This window comes from Urocitellus parryii, chromosome 8 (assembly GCF_045843805.1).
Source record: "Urocitellus parryii isolate mUroPar1 chromosome 8, mUroPar1.hap1, whole genome shotgun sequence".
Taxonomy (NCBI): Eukaryota; Metazoa; Chordata; class Mammalia; order Rodentia; family Sciuridae; genus Urocitellus; species Urocitellus parryii.
Genome location: NC_135538.1, coordinates 9,956,109 through 9,980,436, shown reverse-complemented (window position 1 = coordinate 9,980,436; position 24,328 = coordinate 9,956,109). Strand labels below are relative to the sequence as shown.

Sequence of the window (24,328 nt, the reverse complement as noted above, 5' to 3'; positions counted from 1 at the left end):
CCCACATGATGCTTATGTCCCTGTGCAGGAAGAGAGTTTTATAAACCTCAGGCTGCCCTGGGCATGGGAACCACCCTGGCAAGGTAGGGCAGTGCCCACCCCAACCCATCTCTGGTTCATTACCCTTTTGTGCTTGATAGTTCTGTATGGAATTTTGTCAAAAGACAGTGACAAATCCATCTCCCCACATTAACACAAACGAAAATAGCCCTGAGTTTCTACAGCTTTGTTTCCATCTATACAGGTATTTGTGCATAAATATGAACCTGGCACTCTAGGTTACCAAAGGGGAGAAAGGCAAAGTCTCTTAGCCTCCTTATTCTCTCACACAATGTCATTTCCTCTGTTTTCACCCATTTTCCAATATAAACTTGATTTGATGCTTCGCTGTTGGACCTGTTTACTAATTGAATAAACAAAATTAGTTCAGATTCTTTGGTATTTACTTTATTGCTGATATAAATTCAAAAAAAGAAAGAAAGAAAGAAAGGTCCAAACTTCAGTTTGATGTTCAGTAGTGACATATTTGCCATTGATTTTTATTTTAAACCAAATCTTCTCTCTATAGACCTCATATAACAGTGTTCAGAATTGTTATTAAATCACCTCACCAAAAAATGGAGTAGTATAAATAAGGCTACCTAAGATTAGAGGAACAGTTAGGGTAGCCCTAAAATATTAAAATAGATTTTACAGGAAAATTGTACCTAGCAAGTGTGGATTAGTTTTTTCCTTGTTTCTTAATCTTTTAACATGCGTGTCTTAAAAATTCAAAAAGAGCAGTATGAAACAGCTTATTATTGTGTTGCTCTGTTTTACAAGAGGGCGTGGAAGGAATATGGAGTAATCATCTGAGCAGATAAATAAGTATAATAATTATTAACATTAAAGTGATCACATTTTTAACCCCTATAGTGTGTTAAGCTTAATGAAACTACCAGCTGCCCTTCTGGTTTATTGGATTAGCAATTAGGTGAAAACATTGAAAGAAGACTTATTTATTTGGACAGATGTAGAGAGGTCAGAATTAATTTTTCGAAAACCTTTTAATTGAATTCCCTTTTAATTTTCACAGTAGTGTCTTGTTAAATATTCATGTTAATGCTGGTGGCTTTCTGAAGGTCTGAACTAGATCTGGATTCTCAAAATCAACATAGATTGTTTAACCCTTTTCATCTAGTGCGCCAGCAGGGACTTCCTGAGCATAATCCCACAGTATTTGAATAATTAGAAGGTAGTAATGAGGATTTAATTAGTCCTTGAGATATGCTGGAACACAGCCCCTAAGAACTTTCCCTTTCGGACACAGACAGTGCACAGAATCTATGCTGCTGCAGGTCTGTGATGTGCTGGGAAATGTATTCTGTGGCCAGAGGCATTTGTTTGGCACCATTCTTTGACTGCCAGATCCATACGAAGGGATCCTGGGTGGGGTTTTCCAGAATTATTGAATAGCTTCTCCTAGCCTTCACTGTTGTCCCCCTTGCTGACCAGATGTGGACCTCTGCCGTGTTGAGGCAGTCGCTGTCCTGGCGACATACAGGCTGGCTGTGCCTGCAGGAGAACTGGCTCTTGATGGTGCTGTGGTTGGTGGAGCCGGACCAGTGGCGCTTCCACTGTGGCTGTGGACTGAGAACAGAGATAGCACAATTGTGCATTTGTATGATGTCCTGGAATTTTTTCCAGCCAAACTTAGGGTCTTGGACAGCTATTTGTCAGCAGAATCACAAAAACTTCATCTTTCTGATCTTCTCAAAGTGATGTTTATTGGCAGTTGCATTTTTATAAATATGAATAGTGCTGCTGTCCAACAAGAGCACATCTCAGATGGGGTATGGTCCTGCCTTTTGATGTCCTCTTTGTGTGCTACCAAAAATAGTAAATTAGAATGTCTGTATTTCAGTAGTCTGAGATTTACAACTTATGTATTTTACTTAAACTGATTGAACAGTATATGTCTTCATTATTCTTTTTCTTTTACTATTAACCCCAAATGTTCACTGCCTTAGTATAATTTTATTCCCACCAATTAGTGGTGTACTTTTGTTTCCTTTCAATCTGAATAGAATTTCTCATCAGATTTTTAGTCACATCATTCAAGGATCGCAGATCTTTTCAAAGCACAGAACAACCAAATATTAGAACATTTCTGGTTCTCAAATTTAAAAAGTTTACCATTTTGCCAAAATAGATCATTTGCTGTGATACAGTATTTCTCCCTCTTAGGTCACTGCTGCTGTTTAGATGTTTCTCCAGCTGGGCAGCTGTAGTGTCCTTCTAAGCTGGAATTCTCACATATGAAGAGTAGCACTAAGTGAAATGTCCAGAGACCACCTCCCCTCACCATCTTCATGCTCTTTATAACCCAAGAGTATTTCATTACATACTTAAAAATTTTTGAAGTTTTTAATACTACCAGTTTGTTTCAAGTGATATTTATACCATAAGTTAATTTTGAAATTTTAAAAATTACTCTGAATACTTTAATTGACCTAACTCCTTAATCATCAAGAACAGATTAACAAGTTGGCCCTGAAATGAAGGAGACCACCAAGATAACTGTTAAGGAGTTGGAAGTGAGATTTATTATTTACTAAAAATTGTTCTGGTTTTGCAAACTATGAAATTATTTTGTTCATCTTTCTATTGAATTCTCAGTTTTAAATAGGACAGTGAATCTGCTGATGTTGAGATGTTCCTCAGGTTATGCTAATTGTCAGAAAATGTTTTCATAACCCATATTGTTAGTTCTTTCTCTTTCTGAAGACATGGTATTTTACTTTCCCACTGCTGTAAGAAGAGCATTATCAATATTCCACCCTTACCCTTGTGGCAGTTAATTCAGCCTCTGCTCTTGAGAATCCCTTTTGTGTGGTCTGTGAAAGATGCAAATAAACTCAAATGGGAGGTTTTATACTAGAAAGGATATCTAGACTTCACTCTAGAAAGGTGTTTCTAATTTTTTGAGCCTCAGACCTCTGGTTTTGGGCTAGACTGTGGGCAAGCCCAAGGGGGTGCAGCTGTGGTGTAAGTACTGTGTGAGGTTCATCATCAAGTTCCTTCTCAGACTACTGTCCAGATGTATGTCCATCAAAAAGCTGAGAAAATATGTCACATACAGTAAAAACTGATTTATGTTCATTGAGAAATCATTGATCTTTAAAAATATTTTTTAAAAGTATAATTTTGTTACTTTTGTTATATGTCGTAATTTTATGAATTGTCGATTAAAGCTTTTAATAGTTAACACTCACTTTTAACCTGCTCATTATTCTTCAGTGGAAGTATTTGAGAACATCTGGATCTTGGGTAAATTCGCCACTGTGTATGGCACACACTGACAGACACCAGCAGGTTCTCCCCTGCTCCTTTTGTGTTCTTCCTCAGTGAATGGCCACCCTTTATCCCAACCAGCAGGCTTGAGGCCACGCTTGATGCTTTTTTCTCCCACGTCTTCCCCAGGCCAGCTAGGCACCTTCAGAAGCCTCCAGCTCTTTTTCCTGTCTATTTTGCATGCCACATCCCAAACAGTCATGCCAGAAGACAAGAATTGCATCAGTGCCTGTGCCTTGGAGAAAGGCACACTGATCTGCTAGTGGGGGCCCTTCCATACCCAGCTCCTACCTCCCCTTCTCTCACTACACTGTGGTTCTCATGTCCTCGTGCCACATTGACCCTCTTTTAGGACCTTTACATACTCCTTTCTCCAACTGGCATGCTTTTGCCCCCATACTACTTCAGCTCTCCCCCCTGAGGTTCGTATTGCCTGCCCAGCATATTGATCCTTCAGGTTTTGGTGGCCTGGTACCTAGGAGGGCCCAAGGCAGAGTTTGCTGGGTGGGCAGATGCATAAAGCTTGCCCATCATGGTGCTGCCCCTATAGGTCAGGTGCCTAGGAGGAGGCAGCTTGCTCAAGGCCCACTCACTGCCAGGGAACAGCTGCAACACCCCAGGCCCAGAACACCTTGAACTCCATGAGGACGAGCACCAGAGCTTTCTCATTGTCACAATCCAGTGATTCTTATTTCATATACTGTTTCTAATTTTAATCTGTCAGGACCTTGGAGTCAAAAGATCTGAGTTCAGGTGGAAATTTTACCACTATCCAGTTTTGTGATCTGGGACAATTAATTAAATCTCTGTTCCCTTAAATATGGATTAGAGTGTGCCATGAATTTATTGCAGAGGTCAAATGAGATCTTGTATCTCAAGTTGGTTAATTGCATGGCATTGTAAAAATATTAATAACGAGCATCAGCATCAGGTACATCTAGCTCAAGTGTGACCCGGTTAGAAAGTCCATAGAAAGTAGTTTCTTGGCTTCTTCCAGCACAGAGACATATGCAGGCTCTCGTTGCCCTCAGCACTAAAGCTGACTTTTGCAGATAAAACTTTGAAAATGTGCACATGGAAAGGCTGGCTGTTCTGTCCCCATCTGCCATCTGGTATTTAGTTTGATTCCTCCCCTGATTCTAATTTACTCAATGATAGATGGTGTAAGTTTCAAGGCTAGTCAGTAGCTGAGAGGGCTGTTGTGGAGGGGGGCAGCTTCGATGCTGTGGTGTGTGCCCCCTTGCATAGGGCGCTACATTCGCAGGGAAAAGAGAGGGAGTGATTCTGCCAGTTAACCTAATAGCACAGCTGGTAAGACACGGGGGTCCCCGGTTAAAGCCTTGAACGGGTCATTAGTTTCTGTCTTCCTCAAAGCAATTCATGTTGCGAAGAGAAGCAGGCAGGGAAATAAATACTGAAGATATTAAAATGTTCCAAGAATAGTTTCTAAAATATATTTTTCTCTCCAAACCGGACTCTTACACCTATTTGGGAAGAGAAATGGCCTGTCTCTCTAGTTGGAGACACTCGGCTGAGGTGGTGACGTGTGACCATTATTTCACACATGTGGTGAGACATCTTTTATTGAACTGGGCTTTTAGAAGCAAGGCAGTAATTCTGTGAATTTTTTTAACGGTACGCCACCATGAAAATAAATTGTCCATGTGCCACAGGGAAACCACGCTTTGCTTTTTGGTGGCTTATGGAACCTTAGGTATCTTATTGATGTCCTGACAGTGCAAAGCTCTCTGCTGGTTGAAGAGACACCTCTGAAGAAATTAAATTTTGGTGTTTCTGTCTGGCTGTCCTACATAAGCTGGGGCATTCTCTCCTTGCTATTTCCTTTCTCATGTAGTGACAAACCATGACTTGGGCTTTGCGCTTAATTTGTTTTTTTTTTTCCAACAGGATTTAAAGTCTCTAAAACTTAATGTTGCAGAATGTGTTGTATTGTATGAAGATGAAAAGAGGACACAGTTGGCAGCCAAGACCCATATTCAAATTCCCTTCAGTTCAATTTTGGAAAATTTGTTCACTATTCATTTAGCTACTTCTATATTTGCCTTCTAATGTCCTTCAACCCAGAAGTGTATTTTCCTTGAATGGTACTCTCAGCCATGGCTGTCAGTTTTGAAGTTCTGACAAACTGTCATTGCAGATCTGGGTTCATAGAGCTTCTTGATAGTTTCCTGTATCAATCCAACACAAATGTGCTTTAAGGCCTAAATTTACTATTTAAAATTAAATGAAATTTTATTCTATTTTTGATAACTTTTTAGTGCTACTAAAGATCAGCTGTATCTATCTCTATATTATCCAGAAAAGAAATTTTTCACATCCTTACTGTACAGAAACACTCTGCATTCCATTTCATATCTTATTTGGAAAATTCTTATGATAAATAAACCCATTGCTTTAAACATTTTTTGGGCTACTAAGATTTAAGATTCTTGTTTGTAAGGATTTTCTCTTTTACAAATAAGAGAATCATACATAGCATTTTTCTTAAACTGGGGAAAATGTTCATTAAACAAATCACTAATAGGACAGTGCTAAAGAATATGTTGGGGAGCTGGGATGTGGCTTACAGGTAAAGCACTTGCCTAGCATGAGTGAGGCACTGGGTTCGATCCTCAGCATCACATGAAAATAAAATAAAGATATTGTGTCCACCTATAACTGAAAAAATAAATATTTTTTTAAAAAGAATATATTGAAAAGGTCTTGAAAATTCACCTAATAAAAAAATATAGGCCAGCTGCAGTGGCACATGCCTATTATCCCAGCAGCTTGGGAGGCTGAGACAGGAGAATTGGAAGTTCAAAGCCAGCCTCGGCAACATGGCAAAGCCCTAAGCATCTCAGCGGTACCCTATCTCTAAATAAAATACAAAAATGTGCTGAGGATATGGCTCAGTGGTGAAGCACCCCTGGGTTCAATGCAAAAAAAAAAAAAAAAAAGGTAAATGTTTAGAAATGCTGATTCACGTAGGCCAGTTTTCCCAGAGTGATGAAGGGATTTTTATTTGATTAAAGAAAAATGTCTATTGACTTAATCTTTAAAACTGGGTCTCCATAATGCAGAGTGAAATATCATTTTTTTCTAAACCTGCAGTAAATATTACTTACACTGCCGTGTGACAAGAATGGGTTATTGGTTTGATGTTGTCCCTTAATGGTAAGGTTGCTACCATAGGAGAATGGCCCTAAGTAAACCGTGCTTTAAAAAGGTAGATTAGGGCTGGGATTATGGCTCAGTGGCCTAGCTTCTGCAAGGCCCTGGGTTCAATCCTCAGCACCACAGAAAAACAAATTATTTATTTAAAAAAATATTTATTTAAAAAAAAAAAAGCAGACTAAATGCCTCCCAGTCAGATCCTGGCAACCCTGCACCCCCTGTGCTGTCTTTAGCTATTGGATGTTTGGAAATTACCAAGTTGTTATTAAATACATAATTTAGCACTGTGCCTTTGGAATATAGATTGTCAGCCTCTTATCAGAAGGTGGAAAGAAGCTGCCCAAGATTTCTCCCAGAACTGCGAGATCACCAGAAAGTGCCAGCACAATGCCTTTGTCCTGGCCAGGGTCTTATAGAGCCGTGAAGAGAAAGGTCTCCCCTAGGTCAGACCTGGGTCTTCTTGTAAACCCCACATAAAACCCTCAAGGATTGATTGATCCATTGCACAGTTGTTTATAAAGCTAGCCATCGTCGTGATGCCTGAGATCCTGTGGGCCAGAATCTTTGCCCTTTACCTTAAGAGTCTGTTCAGACCCTTGATAGAAATTTCAGTGTCTCTTTCCCTCTTCCTCCCACTGTCCATCTTTCCGTCTCTCAGTCGGCCTCCCACTCTCTGCCAAGGAGGATGTACACTGAATTTTGGGCCACCAGAGCTAATCAGTACCTACCAGAGCTAGATAGAGGGGCTAAGCTTAGCTTTTCTGAGCCAAATGACATAGCTGGCCAATTATTTCTGGAGCAGCTGTTTGTAGAGGTTCAGTGCTGTCTGATAGTGAACCACGCGAGGCAAGCCCCAGAGACACAGACTTCCTAGGCAAGGGCCTCAGGATATGGGTCACAGTGTCAAGGGGGGTAGCAGTTGCACTTGCAGGGAAGTGACCAATGTCCAAATCCTTGAGGCACTTTCTGTCTTTACTGATGAATGGCTTGTAGGAAAACCTGGCATAGGAAGCTGGTTTGGAAACTTGGAGTAGTTCCAACGGGAAGTTCATGGTGGGTTATATTAAAAATCATGTGACCAATAGTAGCTGTCACTCACTGAGCCTCTGACAGGTGCACAGGGCTGACCGAGCCTTGTGCTTTGCACATTGCCTCAGTTCATTTTATGAGACAGGCTCTTGACAGAAAAGGAAACTGAGGCTTGACTGAACTTGCCGGAAGCTCCCTGACTGGAAGCAGGGCAGCCACTTTCTGGGCTCTGCCTGCAGGCCCCACGGTGGGCCGGGAAGAGTGGAGGATGTGGTGTAGGTGGATGGAGGCCCGACGGGGGGAATCTCTTTCCCCTTCCCTCCCTTGCTGTCATCTGTCAGTTGCTGCTGCTGCTCGACAGTCCTTCCTTCAGCTGTGATACTCTGAAGACAGGTGGCACAGGAAGCAACAGTCTGACTTACTAAGCTGCTTTTGTACAGTAAAAGTAAATGGATACAGAATGAAGTGGCCTTATTATTCCCTAAAGGCATATGTATCTGTCCAACTCCAAGCCAGACACCTTGCTTAGACAAATGAGAAGAGAAGCTTTTAAGTACTCAGATGCTCGCCGTTTGGGAGAGAGCCAGACACACTAACAGATGATAGCGTGGTGACAGCTCCACCACACCTGACTTCAGGCTGCTTTCCTGGAAGGCCAAGGAGTGTGGTGGGCAGGAGCCTGGGGAAGGCAGAGGACAGGAGTTCATCCCTGTGGTGGAAGCGAAGTCTTGTGAGGCATGATCAGTGGGGGATGCTGCAGAGCATCTTGCTTTCACCCCATGCTTCCCATTAGTGGGTGTCTTTCCCTATTGATATGTAAAATATGAGAGCATTAGACATAGTAGGGGTGAAACTTGTTTTTTGAAGCACAATGTGTGTTGAATGACGTATGTGAAAATGTAAACACATGCACATTAGATCATGATATAAAATGTTTCCTAGTTGGATGCAGTGGTGTACACCTATAGTCCCAGAAACTTGGGAGGCTAAGGCAGGAGGATCACTTGAGCCCAGGAGTTGGAGACCAGCCTGAGCAACATCTGAAATCCCATCTATAAATGAATGAATGAATGAATGAATGAATGAATGAATGTATGTATGTATGTATGTATGTATGTTTCCCAGGGCTGGCAATGCAACTTGCTGGTAAAGCTTAGCATGTGTGAGGCCCTAGGTTCAGTCCCAGGTACGGCAACAATAATGAAATTTCCTGGCTGTGAACTGGTTTGAAAACGAGTGTTTGTACATAACCTCAGCAAATTCACCTCTGTGAGCCACAATGTCTCTAGGTTGTTTTGAAACTTAAATGAACTAATAATAAGCAATTTTTTGCATGCAATATATGTTCATTAAGAGTCACCTGTTTACCTAGATCAGAGAATAGCACCCTACCTGGAAATATTTGCTAAGTGGCAGGATTTGCATAGATTTGCAGGGCTAAAGCAACCTGGTACCTGTAGGGATCTCAGACGTCCCGGGGGACAGAAGCACAGTGGGAAGAGACAGGAGAAAGGAGGGGCCAAATGTTGAAGACGTGTGTGCTGGCCAGGAAGCAAATCAAGGCAGACCTCATTCTGAGAGGAGGAAAACAGGAGGTGGGGCAAGGTGGGGAGCCCAGGGGCCAGAGGCAGGAGTTGGAAGAGGCCTTGCTGCTTCTTGGATGTGGGTGTTCCCTTGTTGACCTTCAGGAGCTGAGCCAGGGTGGGGTTGAGAGAAAGGGGTAATGTGTTAAGCTAAGCATGGAAAAGAACTAACCAAATGAAAGGGTACCCCACAGACCTCTGGGAGTACAGGAGCTTTGGTTCCTCCATGTGGTTTAGGACTCAAGACTAAATTTGACTTCAAGGAAACCGTTGCCTTCCCCAGTTTTAAGTGGACCCTCCCCAGATACTCTGACCCCACCTGTACCTTTTTATTGTACTCAGACCTATTTATTTTGAATTGTTGGATGTCCATTTTCTACTGGACACTGGAGTGGAAGCTCCCTAAGGGCAGACACTGTCTGTTTTGCTCCTTGCTTAATATCCCAGCACCTGGCACTAAATAAATGATAAAGAGAGCCAAGGGAAGTGATCACCCATTGACCAAGATGTTACCGTTTTTTCCTCATATAAAATTATAAGTTGCTTTGTAATTTTATCATTTTTCATCGTGGATAAGATTTGTTTTCTGTTCAACAGAGTTTTAAGTTGAGTGCAAGGACACATCTTTTGCTTAAAAAAAAAAAAATGTTTTTTTTTCCTTATCCTTGTCATAGTTCCATGAATGCTAGAGTAAAATTGAGGCATGCTGGTAGAAAGAAGATCTGTGTAACATTGTGGATTGAGTTACCAGTTTGATAGCTTAAATTGGAACTCACAATGAATAAAGGGCTCATAGAATCGCTAGAAAAGCAATAGTAATGCCTTGGTATAGCATTTTCATGGGGAAAAGCGCTTTTGCATACACTTTTCTTACAGAATTCTCAGAACAATCTTGTAAGCCAAGGCAAGAAGTGCTTTCACTATTTCATACAAAAGAGCCCACAGGTCCCACAAGAGGGTCGGTAGAGGCAGCCTCTAACCCACTTCTTCTGGTTCCAGACGGGTCAGAGTGTGTGTTTCTCCTGTCCTGACACATGACCTTCTCTCTAAGAAAACAGATTTTGCTTGAAATTCTTTTCCTAAAGGGCAGTTTATTGTTTATGCCAGAAATGTGCCTCTCTTCATTTACAGTGTGGTAATACTAGTTTTTGTGGTATTTATCCAGGTAATGCAGGACTTAAAAATGGTAAATTCAATTTAAAAAACCCTTGTATTTGTTTACTTTATAGATGAAATACATTTTCATATGGAATATCTAAGAAACAGTGTTATATATAACATATAATTGTCTATTTTAGTACTTTGTCCAAAGTTTATCCCCATGTTAGATATTTACTATATAACATAATTCTATAGTATATTTAATAACTCTATAGTTTCATAATGTATAGGAAATTTGTTTTATACTTTCTAGATTTCCCTTACTAGAAAGTTGATTTTCTAAACTCAGACAGCTTACGACTAGGAAATCTCACAGCTCTTTAAAGCTGCAGCTGCATTCTCCCAGCTGTCAGACTGCGGCACAAGCTGCCATTTCATAATAACTTTCTAAAAGTAAAGTACATCCAAATATGTGACCATGAATAGAGAATTTGAGGTTGAACTTTGATTTTTTCCCTCCATTTTGGGGGAAATATTCAGACCTTTATTTAGTTCAAAATAAAGATGTTTAAAACAACAACAACAAATTAAAGGACTCCCCCCCAAAAAAAAAAATATAAATGGAATTACAGACCCAATTTAGATTTTTTTTTTTTTTTTTTTAGGAGAGAAAATGTTCAGACCAGAGTCATAGAGAACTAGAGCTAAAGTGACCCTGCTACCATCAAGTGCCACCTCTATTTTAATAGGCAAGGACTCAGGTACCTGAGGGCTCTGCAGCTGGCTGGAATGTGCACAGCAGAGTGCAAGGCCAGGACTGGCATCCTGTGATCCCAGGAATCCCTGGCCATAGTAGATGCTGACATTTTCTGAGAGCTTTGGGCCACACGTTAGTGTGTTTCTGAGCTCACATCCACCTTGTTGACTCTCCCCATTTTGCACTTGAGGAAACAATAGATTCGTATAGCTTCTACAGTTAGGATGGAAGGTACAAGTCCCTCTTTTCCAGCTAACTTCTGTTGATCCTTATTTTTCATCAACCTGCTTAAAAGATGATGGCAATATTCTGTAGCCTTTAAAAATCAAGACTTCTCCCGAGGGATTACTGCGGCCATTTAACTAGATATCACTTTAACTCTCACTTGACTTCTAACTTTGAACTTTACTCCCTTTCAGCCCCTTCTGAATGCTACCAATTAGAGTAGAACTAGTTTCAAAAATGTACGCCGAATCTTGTCACTTTGCAGCTATGACAATATACAGCTGATGCCAGTGTTCCTCAAGCCTCAGGGCCAACTTCCCATGGGTCTGCAGGGCAGGGCACATCCATTGGTGTGTGATGGCAGCTATGCCTGCTACACAGGAGGGAGAGTGCTCAGGGCCAGTGGGGACAGGCAGATGACATGGACAGCTCTAGAACAGGAATCAAAAGATCCACTGGACACTGTTCATGTGGACTGCTGATCAGGGAGATATACACAGCACAGCCACGAGTCATAAAATGCCTCTGCAAGGCTGCGCAGAAATATCGAGGCTTTAGGCAGGACTCTGGCAGGAGAAGGGGCAGAGGGTCACCCCCAGGAGAGCCCTTTTTAAAAAATATTTTTATTAGTTGTTGATGATTTTTTTAACTTATTTATATGCTGAGAATTGAACCTAGGACGTCACACATGCTAGGCAAGCGCTCTACTGCTAAGCCACAACCTCAGCCCCCCCTCTTCTGCCCTTTCCCTCCGCCCTCCCCCGCCCCAGGAGAGCCCTTTTAACCCTCTGGTTACACAGGTGCTGGACCATGTGAATCCCATGTGTTTAAGTATAAAACAGATGTAGAAATAAGAACTGGCTTGTTTATTCTGACTGGAAACTACATGTGAACATGTGGGGTGCTGGAGTTTAGAGGTTTTCTTGGTCGTTTATGAAGCAGAATGTTGGCATTGTCCTGTCTTATCTTTAGTATGCAGAACACTTTCATGGGTTGGATCAGTTGATCCTTACAGGAACTTCATCTCCATTTCAAGATAGAGGAAACTGAGGCTTGGAAAAATTACCATTTGCCCAAGGTCACACAGCAGTGGGGTTCAATCTGCATTGCAAGATGTCTTTTTACACATCCGCCTCCTCTGTTCTGAGCTGGAGGCACAGAACTGTAACCCAGACCTTCTGGCAGTCCGTTGTGTCAGATGGCAATAGCGGAGACAGAAGCAGGGAAGTTGTCACCTTCCCCTTCTGAGGTCTTGGGGGTTCCAGGGAAAGGGGCAACTCTTTTGGAAAATAGACAACAAGATTTTAAGAAGCTCCTGTAAGTGGAGCTGTCGAAAATACATGGGGAGAAAATTAACTCCTAGTTTTAATTTCTGTTTGAATAGGTGAATTCCACACCTCATAGAACTTGTCCATAAGTTACAGAATTTGATGCTATGGTGCTTTCTCTATGTTGCAGTACTAGGGATCAACCAGGGCTTCTCACCTGCTGGGCAGATGCTCCACCATAAAGCTACACCCTGGGCACTGCATTTAAATTAGCTTTCAGATTCCACTTCCTTTTAAAGTCTTTTCACAAACTTGATTTTTCTGCAAAATGTCTTTGATCATTGGGATAATTCCCATGGAATTCTCATGTGATGTGTGTTTTTAAGTACTGAACAATAGTCTAAAATAAAGAAGTAGCTTGCCCAGGTGAGAATTCTTAGAACTCACTTGAACAAACCATAAGCCTGCAGGAAAGGTCCCAGAAGCAGCAGCCACTGACGGCTCCAGGGTTATCATCAGAGCTCCGAGGCCTTTCATGGACACCTGTATGGTAGAGGTGAAATGGAATGCTAAATGGACCTGGGTTGTGTGCTTTGCTAATGAAGAGGAAAGCAGTCGGGGAGAGAACTCAGACACGGTCTGTATGGAATTGGATTTTTTTTTTTTAATTCAACAAGGCTGTATCTGAAACTCTAGAGAATTTTATAGTAAAGCTTAGATAAATATTTCATGTAACATCTTAAGAAGCAATCACTTATAGTAATTTTAGTCCTCTGATTTCTGTTTGTTTTCAGATTTGAAAAAGCAAACATTTTCTATGATGATTTATGTCTAGGAGCTGCCAATTGAGCCCAATTTCAGAAGACTTATCTTTATAAATAAATTAAATAGGATAATAAAGACTAGCTCTACCTACTTTTATATCTCTTTAGGTAGAAGCAATGTTAAAAGTATCTCCCTCTCTTTTTTTCTTAGTGAAATGTCAACCATAGCCTTTGTAAACATAAAGTACCATTTACCCTCCCAGGTTTCAGCTGCCCTTAGATGGAGGTCTTGTCTCACCCAGCACCTCTGCAATTGATTTTCTTTGGGAACTTCGGCCCTGGTTTTCCTCTGGAGCAGGCATCAACCTGCCTTGCCCCAGTTAGAGCCTTCCCTTGGCAACGCGGGCACAGTGACCAGCACTGACACTTGGTTCTGGGAGCTATTTCTCACACTGCCCTTTGTTGGTTTGCTACTTTGATTATACAAGCTTTTCTTAGAAATATGGCTTGACTCAAGGGCTCTCCGTCCAGACAGCCCATGCTGCTTACTAGCATTCATCCCAGCTGCTAGCACATGGACACACCTGACATTGTAGTTCTGCATCATTTAAAGATTCATCTTCTTTATCCATTTAAAGCACCACACTAACCCCTACTGTGTTGTGCTGAGCACTCTCTTGTGTGCCTAAAGAATTAAACCTTCATTCGTTTAAAAAAAAAAAAAAAAAAAAGATTTGTTTTTGATGCTTTGTGCCACACTCCTGTGAGACATACAGTGCAGCAGTAAGTCCAGACATGATCCTTGCCATCATGGAGCTTATGTTTTAGTGGTGGAAAATAGAGGAAAAGCGAGCCAAAAAATAATAGCAGTAATACTTAGAGGTTGCAAAAAGTGCTGTGAATATAGGTAGGTGTGAAATAGGCTGAGACTGCAGGGTGTGGGGCAGGGAGAGCCGCCTAGAGAACCAGGAGGGTCCAGCAATGTCTAAAGGATCGGAAAGACTTGTTGAGTGGAGAGTCGGATGTTATCTTCTTGGAACTTCTAGAAGGCCAGCAGACATGAGGGTAGCAGAAGAGAAAGCTATAGGAAAAGGGGGTGAAGTAAGGCAACTGCTGGGCCATGAAGGATCTGTGACGGGGTCAGGTGTTTGAATGTGAGTCCCACCAACAGTGGGGAGCCTTGGGGGGCTTTATGCAGTTCACCTGCAAAGGGAGTGTGAGAGTCAGCTCCTGGAAGGGCTTCCAGTGGGTCAGGAGTCCAGTTGAACAGCACTTGTCCTGGGAGCTCAGCTCTGTGCAGGGGACGCTGGGGGCAGGGGGCGTGAGACTGTGCTGTAAGCAGAGGGGCTGAGGAGCTGGGCACAGCATGTGCACCTGGTGAGGGTGCAGGCTTCTCAGCTCTGCCTGGTACCTTTCTTTCATGAAGGCCTTACCTGTAAGAGCTGTTACGGTGACTTGCCTTTCTTGCTCTTTTCCTCTCTCCAGGTCAAATTCACCATCTTCTGAGTTCCTGGGAACTCTCTCATGAGAATTCTGGATTAGGACCAGGATGTCCCCATGGCACCCTCCCAGATCCCTCACCTGGGTTTGAGATGTCTTTGGATATTTCTTAGGAGAATCTCAGTACCAGCCCTCTCCCCATGGACCCTCTGCACAATCCCATGTCCATTTCTGTGCCTGCAGAGATTATAAAGCACCTGCATTCATGTATTCCATCTGTTTTCCACATAGGTTTTATGGCAGGCACACAAAGAAACCCTCAGATGTCTCAGTACGGACCTCAGCAGACAGGACCGTCCATGTCGCCTCATCCTTCTCCTGGGGGCCAGGTGCACCCTGGAATCAGTAGCTTTCAGCAGAGCAACTCGAGTGGGACTTACGGCCCGCAGATGAGCCAGTATGGACCCCAAGGTAAACGTGGCGCAGTGAGTGGTGCGAGTCTCTCAATACACTAGTCCTTCTGGGTCTTAATGCTTTAAGTGTGCTTGAAGATTCCCTTGGTGGAGCTGGGGCTGTGGCTCAGGGGTAGAGTGCTTGTCTAGCATGTGTGAGGCACTGGGTTCCATCCTCAGCACCACATAAGAATGAATAAAATAAAGGTATTGTGTTCATCTACAACTAAAAATAAAAATTAAATTAAAAAAAGATTCTCTGGTCCCTGACACAGGCTGTGAGGTTAATGCAGACCTACAGTCCTTGAGCTGCCTGCCCATAATGCTGGGAAGAACCACAGCCCCTGTTCCTTAATTAAGCGCTAAGTGTGCCTTGTGTTAACAGTTACTAATGGGGGAGCAAACCTGTCTCTTCAGTGCCATTCCAGTGCTTATGGAGAAAGGACACAAGCCTTAGCTTAGAAGGTTCTGATTTATTAGGGCTCATCTTGTGGGACCTTTCTCTCAGTAATCCCCTTCAGGACCTCAGACTCTTGACTCAGAAGGGTGTCCCTGCTCATGGCCCACCAGCCTGTCTTTGGGGTGCTGAGCAGGTGGGGGCATTTCTCACTTCCCCGACCATCACCATCGACTCCTGGAAGACAGCACGAGCCTGACACAGGTGCATATCCTCCAACAGGAAGAAAAGGGGAGCACGGAAGGATAAGTGGAAGCTGCCCCAGATGCACCCCCCAGGATTGCTTTCCTAGAGCTCATGCAGGTTTTATCAGATATGCAGAGTCCTTTCATCAAGGTTTAACCTCATCTGGATGTGTGTGTGTGTATTTTTGAAAGTCACTATGGGCAGTAGGACATTTGAATTTAGCACATTCTTTATATTTTGTTTACTTAGACATTAATGGATAATTTAGAGAATGGGATAATCTAGCACAATTTCTAGAGTTTCCTCACCTCTGAAAATCTCAGGAACACTCCAAGGGAAGATGAGAGTGTCGGGCTGCCCATCCCTCCATGGCCCCTCCAGTCCTGCATGGGACAAGCCTCTTGGAGAGCCATGTGTCTTTAGCTGGGCCACATCGGGGGGGGGGGGGGGGGCAGAGGCCCAGGCGCCTCACAGACAGCCTCCTCGTCCTGTTTTATGGTAGTTACAGTTTGGGAAGGGAGTGGCACTGCCAGTGTGGCCCTGCATCTTGCCTTGTACTGCTGTGTTCTGTTTCCTTTGCAGTTGTTTCTGTGCTAGGAAACTACAACAAAACCCAACGCATGAGTCTTCTTGCCTTGGCATGTGTGCACCTGTGCAGAGCGTGGGCTCTGTTTTGCGTGCTTCCCTTCATGCCACGTCATACAGGTTTTCCAGGTTATTAACTCAGCAAGCCTTAGGATGCTCTTCCTGGCTGACAGTAATGGTCTGCCTGTCCTTGTCAGCACAGGTCATGATGACATGAAGGGCTTGAGGCAGGACTGGTGAGTGACTTATTCTGGGAGCTGCCCTTACTGTTTCTGTAGCTGTCAAGGAAAGAAAAAAACTGTAGACAGTTGGAAAGCAATTTGCAAATTATGGTGGGCCTGGAAAATGTGGACTTTTTCTCAGAATATACCTGGAGACAAGGTTGCGGCTCTGTTTTCAGAACTGGCTGCTGAATGCTGAAGGTCTAGGCCTTAACTTACAACCCTTGAGGCTTCGTGTGATTTTTGACGTAGGTCTCTGTACTCCTCAGCAAGTCAGTCTTGGAGCCCCTTCCTCAGTGACAGAAGACGGCCTCAGACCATCCAACAAGTCCTTTGTGAATAAACCTTGAGCTTCTGCTATGGGAGTCAGTAGCAGGGAAGATGATTTCCATGGAATGAATTCCTTTTTTGACAAAATCCTCCTTCAGTTTTCTGGAATCATTGATTATGAAGACTTTTCACTTAAGAGTACTGAGCCTGTAAGAATTCTCTCACCCAACCTGCTATGTGTTGTTGAACTATTGCTTACACCCTCTGTGAGTTACTTTTCTTCTGGAAAATGAGAAAATTGGATTCTATTACCTTGGAAATAACTTTCAATTCCAGTGTTCCACAAGCCTAAATTTTGCTTCAATTCTAGGCTGTTTTATATTAGCGTAGCTACTGGATCCCCGTGGGACAGAGAGGCGCTTTCCCACTGATTCCTCCCCAGCCCTCTGGGTTTTTACCTTGATGAGGTCTGCCTAAGTTGCTGGCCTCGAGCCCACCATCCTCCTGTAAGAAGGTGTTCATGAACCAGGGCCGTCCCTCTGTCCCCAGTCTCCTGCTTTTTTGTGCCCTTCTCCCTCTTCTCTCCACATGGCACCCACACACTGTTCACTCTGAGGTGCATCCCTTCAAGGGTCCTGCACAGGCAAGGCTGATGCCAGGGATAAAACTAGTGTCCCAGGTTTCTCATGTTCAAATCCACACGGCAGCCTGGTCTCAGCCAGCACCTGGTGCAGGAGAAGCACAGTGCACAGGACTCTGCCACTCGGGGAGCGCTCTTTCCTTCTCATTTCTCTTTGATGATCCTTTGAAGCAGGGACACAAATGATATTTCCTTTTCTTCCTCTTCTTAATTAACTGCTCTGATTACCAGTAAAACATTCTGCTTGCATCTTCCCACTTTAGGTTTTCATATCTTTGGAAAGGCACATGTGTGAATGGCAAGTGTCCTGAGCTTTGTCCTCTGTTTTCAATGACTTTTTCTTAGATTGTGTACTTGAGAGATCTCAGGGGAAGATACTTTTTACCTCTGTTTTTACTTTTGTCAAAAGCAGCTTCTCCAAAATCGTTGTTAATAATAAAGAGCTTTTGTTAAGCAGTCTCTGCCCTGGGTCCCCGTGAGGCAGGTCATGTTTCCATGCTGCTCCACAGAGGAGGAAACTGAGGAGGTGGGTCACTTACCACAACCCCACAGGTTTAAATGGCAGAGCCAGGCTCACAGGGACAGTGGCCTCAGAGGCCATTCACACAGTCACTGGCTGACCACGTCCCAGGCCTCGCTGTACTCCCTTCCTTCACAGGCCACGCAGAAAGCAAAAGCAAAAGGCTTGCCACGCACCTTCGGGAGCCAAGAACGTGTTAGGAGTCCAGTCATGGAAATACATCAAAAGTACCAAAGAGGGCGTAAGCAGTAGTTCAGCAACACATAGCAGGTTGGGTGAGAGGATTCTTACAGGGGGAATTGTTAGAAATACTATAAAATCTGAATTATTAAATATACAAATGAGATGCAACCAACTTAAATGTGTAAAAATATTTAATTACAGTCTATTTTACAAAGTAGTACCTTTCTACCTTCAAGGAAACACACATAGTAACTACCCTTGCAAAGTATTTGCAAGGTAAGAGGGCCATGGGGACTCACTTTAATAAACAGACTTATATAAATAACTATTAATTATTAATAAGTAGATTTTTATGGGAAAAGAACTGAAATCAGTTTTATCTTCATAGCCCTTTTATTTCTTAAGGACAAAGATTCTATTTTGTTTTTTGTGTTCTCTAGAAAAACATCTCTCACACTGAGCATCTATAGATACTCTGCATATTTGACATTGATTGCAAAGAGGAGCAAGGACCTGGCCGTTGTTTTGCTACAAATAAATAGTGTTACCTCAGGCGGGTCACAACAATTCTGAGACTAGATATCACTCACTTGTACAGTAGCAACTGAGTGTTTGTGCAGGTCCTCCATGTGGAGCTGCGCAGGTTGCACACTGACATAGCCTAGTGTTGTGCCTTCGTTTTACAGTGTCTGTCTTAGGAAGCAGAGGACCCACAAGTAGGTAAGTCTGATCAACTGTTTACTTCTCAATTTAATAAAAGGTGTTTTCCCGGAAGGATCTCAACATTTTTTCTTTAAAATAAATTAAAAGCCATCTGTAATCTTCTTTTTCCATTCCTTTCTCATAAATTCAGCAAAAACAAAATTATATTCAGTTGTAATGAATGCAGTTCCAAAGTAGTGAATTCTACAGTAATAATATTGAAGCCATTTTGGTCTAGAGGAGCAAGGTACAGATATTGCAAGTTGTCCCTTTTGCGGGCCCTCTTGTGGGCCCCTGGCCTGCCTGACCCAGAGTTTCTGGCTCCACTCTTGTAAATCTGGATCCCTGTTTGTCTCCCTACCTTCCACAGGGGAGGGGCAGGGGTGCCTGCTTCCTGGGTTATGAGCTGGGGTCCGAAGGTCACCTTGGTGCAGAGGTGGATGCCGTTCTTTTTTGGACTCAACTGTGTCTGTGCTATGGCTCTCCTTGGTATCACTCATTTTTTTCTTTTCTTTTCTTTTTTTTTTTTTTTTGGTGGGGGTAATGGATGATAACACACTTCGGAGTTATAGCTTCTTGTTCCCTTAGCCCTGTTTTATGTTTAAATTGACAGAAGCCAAAGGATTAATCCATTTTCTATATGGTTTTGTTTTATTGAAGGAATATTCTAAACCTGTGTTAATAATAGTAGAATAAAACAAATGGAATTAGATCACTTAATTGAAAAAGGAAGGTTGATGTAAGCAAGTCTTCTTTTGATGTTCACATTTAGCTTAAGTGACAAGATTTAAGTGTGAATTTTTCTTAGACTGATAATCATCATGATTTGATCAAAACCTGTGAATTTTTTAAAAAGTAAAAAAAAATTACAATGAAAATCAACTCAAAATAGGAAAAAAAAAAAAGAAGAAGAAAGGGAGGGGGGAAGCTGGGCATTGCTGTGCCCCCTGTAATCCCAGCTGCTCACAAGGCTGAAGCATGAGGATGTGAATCCAAGACTAGCCTGTTCAGCTCATGGAGACCCCATCTCTAGGAAAGGGAAAAAAAGAAAAAAGAGTGAGTTTGACTTCGGTAAAGCTAATTGTTCTACCTTGATAATTAACGTCAGCAGCACACACAGGACAATGTCCTTTCTGCTAGTCCACAGGATGAGCACCTTATGGTTGTATTGGTGGCTTTCACTGCTGCTGGTCTTGATGAGGACAGCCACAGGCAGTAGTCAGGATGACCACACATGGACACACGGCTCTGCTACATGTCTTAGCACAGTGCCTTATCCCGTGGCCCGTAGCTCTGCTATTTATTAAAGTGTTTGCTTAAAAAAAGACCATCTGTTGGGTGACATTTCTGCAGGAACATACCCAGATAGCCAAGTGAGGTGGGTGGAAGTATCCCTTGCTGGCCTCTTGCCCCGACACTCTCCATTGCAGCTTTGAGCCCAGTCCTGCAGCATGTGACAGTGAAATTCCCAGCGCAGGCTCCTTCCAGACTCAGTTTCCTATAGTAGGCACATGACTACTGTATACTGAAGTTGATTATTACATTCAGACAATACCTTTTTGTGTAATTGTTAATATCAATGTTTATTCTTTTTTATACTTACGTCTTTTTCAGGAATAACTTTATTATGTGTGCACCATGAAAGTAAAGTTTGACCCTAACACAATAGAGCAAAGATAATTCCTGTTCACTAGTAAAAACTAATGAATATCGGAACAATTGTTGTCATTTCCTTACAGACTATTCCTTGTCAGTTGTCCAGAAATAGTCATTGCTTTGTCCCTTCAGCAACCCTAGGAGATAGGTGATCTCCTACGTATCCTCTTTATAGATGAGGAGACTGAGCTTCAATGACAGATAGCTTTCCAAAGGCCACACATGCAAGAACCAGGTCTGCTCTGCTGTCACATGCTGGTTGTGCCTGTGTGTCCCTGGCATCTGTGTCCAACGTTAGCCTTAGTTGTTGTGTCTTTGAAGAGCCCATGCTTCTCCTGAGAGAGGCAGTGACGTGGACACAGTTCCCTTGCCCAGAGTGTCCCCTAGTCCCCCACACTCACTGCAGTAGTCTGTGCTTCACTTCACTTGTAGTTCTCATCGTCACATGATCTTGTCTTCATTTCCTAATTTCCTATCTCTGCCACCAGAATTTAAGTTCTCTGACCTATCACTGCTGAATGCTGGGCATATACATTCTAGTATATAAGAATCCCTTAATAACAATTTCTTAATTGAATGAATTTTACTACGAGAAGAATCCAGAGACACTGACAAACCTTCCTGGCCCTGCCTGGATGTGTGGTGGGTATTGAGTTGGGTATTCGGTGCCTAAGAGTAATTTACAATGCATGGTGTCTGATCTTTGGGAGGTGAAACTAAGGCTCATTTTTGTGTGTATAGTTTGTGCTTCTGGGTTTTCTGCATTGAATTTGTATCACTTCTTAAATTTTAGAGGAGTTAATTGTATGTGCAGCAGTGAGGATGATCTCAGAAGTATGATGCTAAGTGAAGATAGCCAGGTGCCCATGGCTGTCCCCCGTGACTATGTATCTAACATAGAGAGGCAAAACTACGTGGGAAAAAATCAGATCACTGTCTGCTCAGGGCTAGGCTTGGACTTACGCCTGACAACAGTGAACAAGAGGGAACTTCTTGCTTCGGCAGAAATATTCTATATCTCAGTTGTGCTGGTGGTTATGGGATTGCATGTTTGTTATTGTATATAAATTGTATCTCCAAAAATGTGACCATATCATGTAGTAAATTGTTATAAAAATGGTGAACTGACATTGGCTTTAAAATAAGGTAAATTCATGTTTAGCCCTAATTCATAATGTTCGTCATAGCATGACTAACGGTGCGTTTCCTCTGGTCTGGCTTCTGAAGTGTGCCTCCTTTTATCCTCCTCTGCCGAGGGGGATGCTGCAGAAGCTTGCACATAGTAGTCATTCATATATAATTGCTAAATGATTGACACTGAGAAACAGATGTCATGTGTGAGTGGGAACACTTAGCAGCTTAATAAATACAGTAAGCTTGAAAATTGGTTATGACCACCAAATTCAAATGTTCTGTAGTCAGATACAAAATGATCTGCAGTCCTCCTAAAATAATGGTGACGACTTCAACAGAGGCTAGCTGCTGCATTCCCACTTGAATATAAGTCCTAGTGGGTTGAAATCTGAATTCATTTGGTGACCAATTTTCCAAAGCTGTGTGCCAAGACGAACCCACTTGAAAACTGTGTGCTCTCAGACTTGGCTGTAAGACCAGGCCAGCTGAGGTGGGCTGGCCCGGCATCTGCTGCCTTCATTGTGCTTAATGCTGCATCCATCTGCTTTCTGTCAAAGCTGGTGCCAACAAATTACTAATCTATTAGAGAAACATGGAAATAAGATCGCACTCCTCATTCCTGGCTTTTCCTCTCATATTTTGCTTGGCTTACATATTTGGTTTCTGTTTATCTTGGGAAGAAAGATATGCTATCAAGTGGGGGGGGTCAGTTTTTGCCCCATCCACACATCTTTGAGGCTGGTGGGGAGGAGCGTCGCGCTGGTTGATGATGGCACATGCAGTTGCCACTCCTCAGGCAGCCCTGCCTGCCCTGTACTAGTCACCCTGGGTGTTCCCTTAGCATCACCTGTCTCCAGGTGACAGTACTGCTTGCAGTGCAGAAAGGTTAAATAACTCCTGAAGGTCACACTGCCAGGAAGTGTCAGCACCGGTGCTCAGACCTTGCTCCTAAAGCCTCTGTTTCATCCATCGATGCCTCAGAAGCCATTTGAAGCCTTTTGGAAATGTTTTTACCAGACACATGAGTGTAAGGAAGAAAGAAAAGAAAAGGGGGCTTTGCATTTCTCTTCTCAAGTGAGGCCTCTACGTTAGAATATTTCCATGGATGTGCACTTTTGAGTCAACCCAACTGAGTGGAGAAAAATAACCTGGCTTCCCAGCCCCAGATGGGCCCCTGGAAGTATATGCACAGCCTGTGGGCGACACAGGGGCTATGCTCCAGCACCTGCCCCCCAGGACAGGGTCTCCTGCTGGGAGGCACAGCCTGATACCCCACATTGGAAGCACAGCTCTTTGCTCTTTGATCCCTAAGGGGGAAGAGCCTGGAGTAGAGTGCAGAGTACCGAAACCTCTTCGCTGTTCCTTCCATTTTGCTCACTGAGATACAGCCTGGGCTGCCAGTTAGACCTGAGATACAGAACTGGAAGTAACAGCATTTCTCTATTCTAACTGTGAGAAGAGCCAGACAAGATCAGGAACCTTCTTTGTCTAATAAAACCACTTTAGGAGTGTAGTCTGCCATAGCTATGTCTAAATGCTTGTTTTCTACCAGATTAAAGTGTTATTTCATTTCCTTTGAAAGCAGCAGGCACATATGCTTTCACTGAAAAAGGCTTCTCACCAGTGAGTCACATATCTAAGGTTGGGGGAAGGAGGAGAGTAGCCCCAAGTCATCCATGAGTGTGTGAATTTGTTATGTGTTTAGTCCAACTATGAGTGAGCATGATTATTTTTAATAAGAGCAAGAGCCACAGAGGAGCACTGTAGTCTACTGACTGTAGTCTAGATAACCTGGGAGGGAGGCCATGAGATCAGGGTGGAGGAAGGGCCCCACAGCCCAGCCCACCGGGGTGCAGAAGGTATGCATTCCACCAAGGTGGCCCTGGCCACCAGCCACGAGTTTGCATGTGACCCAGGGATGGGAGATTCCAAGACAACTTTAGCACTTTCTGTAAGGAACTTAAACCGGTGAAGTTTGTTTTCTCTAACATTTTACTTGAAAACAGTGTAAGATTGATTATTTCTGCACAGCCTGACTGCAGCATAGTGTATTTTGTTGAGGAAGTGGTTTCAGTGTCGGGGGTTGTCCGTCACAGCCTGATGGTGCATCTGGGGCACTGGGGTCCTCCTGCCCAGGTGCACCCTCCCCAGCCCCAGTGTCTCCCTTGAGCCTGCTGTTGCAGGCTCCTCAGCCTCCTCCTCAGCCTCCCAGATGTGCAGGCTAGAGAAGCTGCTGACTTGAACAAGGCTCATGCTGTTGCTAGCGTGGCAGTTTGTTGTCATGCCCCACGGTCAGTCTATGTTGTGGCCTGCTTCAGCCCTCTCTGTTTTTGAAGTAAACGTTATGGTTGGACCCCTCCCATCTGTATTAACCGGCATGACACTGCTTTGGGACTACAGTGGCAGTGTTGAGGAGCGAGCGATAGACTTTCTGGCCCACAAAGCCTAAAATATTTATTATCTGATCTTAGCAGAAAAAAGTATACTGGCTTGTGGTCTACACAACACTGACCTCCTCATCATTTGTGAATAATAACACATAATTCACGTGCAGCCCAAGCAGGAGGCCTGAAGGATGTACCTGGCAAGGTTGAGCACCCAGTAAGTGGAACTCTGTTGAATTCCTTGCTGATTTGTAGGGGAAG

General features: G+C 43.2%; 1 protein-coding gene across 5 annotated transcripts in view; it reads left to right on the top strand.

Moving 5' to 3' along the window:
- The window catches only part of Arid1b (AT-rich interaction domain 1B), a 397,185-nt gene that overhangs the window by 313,697 nt on the left and 59,160 nt on the right, over positions 1-24,328 (top strand). For all 5 annotated transcript variants that reach the window (XM_077802067.1, XM_077802070.1, XM_026393857.2 and 2 more), the window contains exon 7: positions 14,969-15,148. In XM_077802067.1, coding sequence (XP_077658193.1) covers positions 14,969-15,148 — 180 coding nt within the window. The remainder of the gene's footprint in view (positions 1-14,968; positions 15,149-24,328) is intronic.